The sequence below is a fragment of the Asterias rubens genome, chromosome 18 (genome assembly GCF_902459465.1).
Source record: "Asterias rubens chromosome 18, eAstRub1.3, whole genome shotgun sequence".
Lineage (NCBI taxonomy): Eukaryota > Metazoa > Echinodermata > Asteroidea > Forcipulatida > Asteriidae > Asterias > Asterias rubens.
This window is the reverse complement of record NC_047079.1, coordinates 2,844,631-2,850,686: the sequence shown is the minus strand read 5'-3', so window position 1 is coordinate 2,850,686 and position 6,056 is coordinate 2,844,631. Positions and strand designations below refer to the sequence as shown.

Genomic DNA, 6,056 nt, shown 5'->3' with positions numbered 1-6,056 from the left:
ATAAATTAAAGGATCTTTGCAGAACACAAGTTTTCAGGCTTGGAAAGTGTGCCGTTTCGAAACTAAGATCAAAACATTTCCTTTGGGGGATGGGATCGTCATAAAAGGGATTAAATTGGTGGGTGGTTCCCACCCTTAAAATATGAACCTCTCCCACTTATCCCTGCCCCCTCCACCGATGTTTACCTTAAAAGCGCCCTCTATAAAATCTACCACTCCCAATATTAACTGGTACTCAACCTGGTGTATCTGCATCTGAATCTTATGATGTGGAACCAGTGCTGACATACACACGCGGATTATATTGACATGTTTGGCTGGCTATGAAAAAAAATGATCCTGAAAGTAAACTTGGCATGACGCTCTTCTAAGGAATTTCAGACACTGGTCGCTGTATTTTAGTGTGCCAGAATAACCTTTTGTCAACTCCTGACATCCGTCTGGTATGCCATAGAAGGGTCGAGTTTTCAACTAAGATACCTTTGATCATCTTGTCTGGAAAGAATTCGTCTGAAATAAAACGCCAAAATGAATTCGGACGAGACTACCGTCACGTCTACAACTCGAGTGGTTCGCCCGTTCAAAGTCATCGCAATTGTTCTCATTGCAATATGCATTGTGGTGATGATTTTGGTTTTAGGGAACTCGGTAAGTATTGTGCTATTGTAACCACAAAATTTGTACCACCATGAAATGAACAAAGTTGAGTCATAACAGAATATCTGCTATACCCCATTGTCGTCATGATTTGGGAGAGAAATAGAACTTAATTTTAAGAAGATATGGATTTAGCAAATTTAAGTTTTAACAATGTTGTTAAGGTTTTAGAATTTAGGAACTTAAAAAGTAAAAATAAAAGCAAAAGCCAAGGGTGTGTTTTCGGGTAATCGTAAGGTTTTAGAGTTTAGGAACTTAAAAAGTAAAAATAAAAGCAAAAGCCAAGGGCCTGTTTTCGGATAATCAATGAAATAATATTTGTTTTTAAATTTCAGACAGAAGAATGATACTTATTTTGGAAAAGTTTCCGTATGGCGCCACCACTTTTTCATTCGAAATAAAATAATATAGTATCTAATTTACCTGATTCATATATCCCTTTTTGTAAAAATGAGTGAAAAAGTGGTGGCGCCATACGGAAAGTTAGCCCTTATTTTCAGACAGAAGAAAGCTATGTAATCCCCCAAGGCGTTTTCAACCGAAAAAAATATGTTAGTTATATACCTCCCAGCTTCCATCAAGTGGGTTGTTGAAATTCTTGACCTGTTAAACAGTTATTAAATTACAAAGAGAAATCAAACAATATTTGTGTAGATTTTAAATTTTTTGTGTTTTCATTTGCCTAGACATGGATCACCGCAACAGGATTTTATCAAGGTCTGTGGCAGGAATGTTACAATGGGAGCCGTGTTATTGCATCTACAGCCGCTCCAGCAGTAGTTGCCGCGACTCAATCACCCTCTAAGATTGTCTGCCATCCATCACCTTCATCAGGTAAGGATACTTAGCCTGAAATAGTGGTGACTTCAACACTAGTCTTAATAAATCCTATGTTGTCGAGATCACCACCAAAATTATCCTGAACATTGAGATATTTCCCAAAATCTAGAGCTGTTTTGTCCTCACAGGAAGAATAATCTGCTATGGGAGACTTTTGGACGCTAGGTGGCACCAGGTAAATTTCCATTGTTTACGTAGTTCTGAGCGTGCGCAAGTCACCAAGAATAATGAATTTTACCTGGTAAGTCTGCTACCACAAAGCGTCCTAAAAGTCTCCCATTGGAATATACTTTCTTAAAAAGGGTTACTGCAGTAATGCTTCTCAGATTCAAATATTAGGGGATACAAAGTGGCGGCTTTTTCATAACTGCAGTACTTCAGAAGTTTCTCAAAATGCATTATACTATCCAAAGCTTCTGTATGTACTTATCCTTACAGAGTAAGTTTTCATTGCAATTGATTTTCAGAGTCTTGACCAAATGTATACAGACCCTTTAAAGCCATTGAACACTTTCGGTAAACAGTATTGTCCAAGACCCACACTTCGTGTAGCACAACTTAGGGACCATGGATAAATTAAGAACGCGGCCGCCCGCGGTCAGACTCGTTCTAGAACGAGTCCGTCCCAAAATTGTCACGCGCCCGTCCCAAGATGGATTAAGCGCTTCACTGATTTTTAAGGTCCCTCATTATCGAAGACTATTGTTGGTGCCTTTTGTTGTTCAGATTACATGGACAAGGCAGCTTGCAAGTAAGCCACGAAGGGGTGAAGGATTAGTGTTTGCGGTCTAGCTCAGGTATACACCAGACAATGGGTTGGAGATGTCCATGTACAGCCAACCCTCAAGTTTGCCAAAGCTAATACAATAATATGCTACTGCCATAACAAGTTGAAGTGGTGACTAGTATTCTTAAATTTGAAATCATCGCCAACTTATTTAGATCTAAATCTAGATGTTACATTAGGACCCGTGTTTACAGAGATGATTACACTTACAAGATTCGTTCAAAAAGGTACCGCAAAATCATGCTGACCGGCTCGCAATCACACAAAACACAACGCACAATTACATCGTAGTACACAAACACTCCATCTAGCTACACACTCACACACAGTGTTTTCAATATTCAGGCCTAGTAGTCTTGTTATTTTGCGTGCAACAAACTATAATGCAAGAAACATTGATCGCTAGAGGGCTTTCCTAAACAATGTGATAGCGGGAGAGCCGCCCTCCGTTGGAAAAATTGCGCAACAGCTTACGAAATTAGTTTCAACCGTCTTGAGATTAAGACTTTCGGGAGAATCTGGTGTCCGAAAATTGCAATACTAACCAGCGTTGGTGCCCGAGCTAAACTCATACAACATTGGTGCCGTCGCTGGTACCTTGGGCAACGTGGTGAATTTTCAGCAGTTCCTTGGGAAATATTAAGCGTGTTTAAGAAAAACTTCATAACGTGTTGGCTTCATTGTTCAAACATGAAACATTTTGGACACCTTGGATGTACAAAAAAGAGTATAGTTTTACTGTTTACTGTAAGATGTTTTTCCTATTGACTTTGTTTTACTTTGGGGGATTATTTTGCATGGCGGTCGTGCAAAGACGTAGTATTTTTTATTTTTTAATCTGCGGTTGTGTTTTGACTTATTGTGTGAAAAGGGCTACAACTTGGGTTTATCTACCCAGATAAGCCGATTATAACTACACAGTGGTTTTCGGCCTACACCATTGTTCCTTTGTTATACAGTGGGTCTTCCTCGAGACCCGGTGGTTGAGGAGAACGCGTTCCACTCCGTAGTTTTTCTTTTGTTCGATTTGTCACGCAAAGGAACGCGTCGCGACGCGGTCGTTCCCGTGACATAATTTATCCATGGTCCCTTATATATAAAATAACAAACCTGTGAAAATTTAGGCTCAATCTGTTTTCGGAGAAGGGAGAAAATAACGGGAAAACCCACCCTTGTTTCCGCACGTTTCGCCGTGTCATGACATGTGTTTAAAATAAATCCGTAATTCTCATTATCGAGAATTGATATTGTTTTAATGTTTTCTCAAAAAGTAAAGCATTTCATGGAATAATATTTCAAGAGAAGTCTTTCACCATTACCATTCTGTAAACCCTGTAAGTTATTTGTAAATCTGTGAACTTTTTTTTTTTTTTTTTCTGTACCGAAAGTGTCCAATGGCTTTAAAACCTTCAATATCACTTCTTACAGCTTGGATTGCTGCGTGCCAAGCCATGGTCATTCTTGCGCTGCTCCTTACTATCGTCAGCTTCGTCTTGGCCGTCGTCGCACTCTGCAAGGGGAAACTCTACGCCAACTTCTACAAACTTGGTGGAGTCCTGCTGTTCCTGGCAGGTAAGAAGGAGAGTTTTGATTCCTAGGAAACTTTCAAGTGCCCAGCAGGACTTGAAATTTACACTGGCTTGCATGCCTGGCGGCAGGGCTCCAATTTGGGAGGGAAAATCCACAAGACTTGCAGGGGTTGATTTCACAAAGAGTTAAGACTAGTCTTAACTCAAGTTAGGATGGGTGAAATCGACTCAAGGGGTCGACTTCACAAAGATAGCCCTAACTTAGGACTAGCCGTATGACTCTTTTGGAGTTATTTTAAAAACTTAAGGCTAGTCCTAAGTTAGAAGGGGTAACTTGTCCTAACTCGAGATCAGACTAGTCTTAACTCTTTGTGAAATCAAACATTTAGCTCAACATTTTCACAGGACCAACATTTATTTTACGAGACCAGATTCAAAGGAACACGAACAAGCACTAAAAGAAGATCAATCTCATTTGTCATGCTACTCAACAGAATTAATATCTTCATGTAGGATTCATTTCCAATATGTATCCACAGAGTTATTTGTTACATTGCCAGTAGTACTACTATTCGTCAAAGTGAACAACACGATACCACCAGGCTTTTCCTATTGTGATTTAACTGGCCCAACAATAAAAGCACTGGTTTCAGGCCTTTGGTCGCCGAATTTGCAAGAGAATAATGAAAGAAACACAACTTTGTGTGCTTTCAGATGCATAATAAAAAGCTCTAGCCTTGAAGTCTTTTTATTATTTTAATGATAAATTACTGCTTTCCCAAAAACTACCTTACTTCAGAGGGAGCTGTTTCTCACAATGCTTAATACTATCAACAGCCCTCCATTGCTTGTGACCAATTAAGTTTTTATACTGACAATTATTTTGAGTAATAATACCAGTAGTGTCCAGTGCCTGTAAATATTATAATATATATTATTTTACCTAATCTCTTCAATCTTCCTTTTCGGTCTCTTCCCTCATTCCCAGCGGTCTTCATGTTGGTGTCCCTCGCCGTTTTCCCAGCCATGTCGATCAAAGAGCCTGTGGTCATAGGCAGAGAGAACTGGCTCCTTGCCTGGGGCTACGGCCTCGGCTGGGGAGCCTTCCTCCTCCAGGTAGCGGCCGGAATACTCCTGCTCTTTGCGCCCGACAGACAAGAGATTTATTACAGCGAGAAGACGTACTACCAGTGAAATGACAAAGTACAGCGGTGAAAGTATAACCCCAAATATTTTCATGTATTTTTTTTTTAAAACTCTGTACTAACAGTTTCATGCCAATAGTTTTTAAACAAGTGTTGTGGTTTAAGCCTGGTTCATACTTCCTGGGAATGCGATATAAAATTTTGGCGTCACAAATTCGCAACAAAAAATTTGCAACAGTTCTGCGAAATATTCCCTGCGAAAACGGCCGTGTGACTTCAGTATTCACTTTGCATTTGCAGGAAGTATGAACCAGGCTTTACTTTGCTTGGAGATTTTACAGCCAATAGCATTAGAAGAGTTCCGTTTCTTTTTTTGTTTTTGATAGAATGGTTTTATCATAATTGCTGTTTATTTTGTGAATTTCCCGAACTTGCCAAGAGTTTATGACAAGCTCAGCAGCTAATGCTTTTATGATATGCACTCTCTTTACACCCTTTCCACAGTTTTTCTGGGTGCTCATTTTGGAATTTTTACAGTGACTTGTTCTTGGTACACTAGATGTGATAATTGGGGTGTTGTGGCCGAGCGGATAAGAGCACCAAACTCAAGCTCTGCTGTTTCTGATTAGCAGAGTGTGGGTGGGATTCCCGGTCATGACACTTGTGTCCTTGAGCAAGACACTTAACCATAAGCTTTTCTCTACCCAGGGGTAAATGGGTACCTGCGAGGGCAGAGATGGTTCTTGTGATTGATTAGCTTAAGGGGAGCTGAGATGGTTTAAGGAATGATGGTTTAAGGAATGATTTACACTATTGAGGTCTTGTTTTAATGCAACAATGCATTATTAAGATCCAAGGACACACCTCAATGAAAGAAAACATCACCAACAATTACATTTCAGTTTCACTTCCTTTTTCACCTTATACAAGCTAAAATGAAATGAACAAAGTTGTGATTTGCATTGCATGATTTCTATAAATAGAGAATTAATCGTGGTGTGTTGTTTTCAGTTTAGAATGGATAATTCATGGTGCATGTGTAAAAAAAGCTTTTAACCAAAGATGAGCAGCTTCACTTTAAAATTCTTCTTTGTTGAA

At 39.5% G+C, this 6,056-nt stretch overlaps 1 protein-coding gene across 1 annotated transcript; it reads left to right on the top strand.

Annotated features, from left to right (window-relative positions):
• The first annotated feature begins 304 nt into the window (after positions 1–304).
• Positions 305–5,604, top strand: LOC117302201 (transmembrane protein 47-like). The gene is made up of 4 exons (XM_033786018.1): positions 305–648; positions 1,344–1,491; positions 3,713–3,856; positions 4,802–5,604. Exons 1-4 carry the CDS (start codon positions 529–531, stop codon positions 5,005–5,007), a joined length of 618 nt encoding a protein of 205 aa, XP_033641909.1. The 5' UTR covers positions 305–528; the 3' UTR covers positions 5,008–5,604.
• The last annotated feature ends 452 nt before the right edge of the window (positions 5,605–6,056 follow it).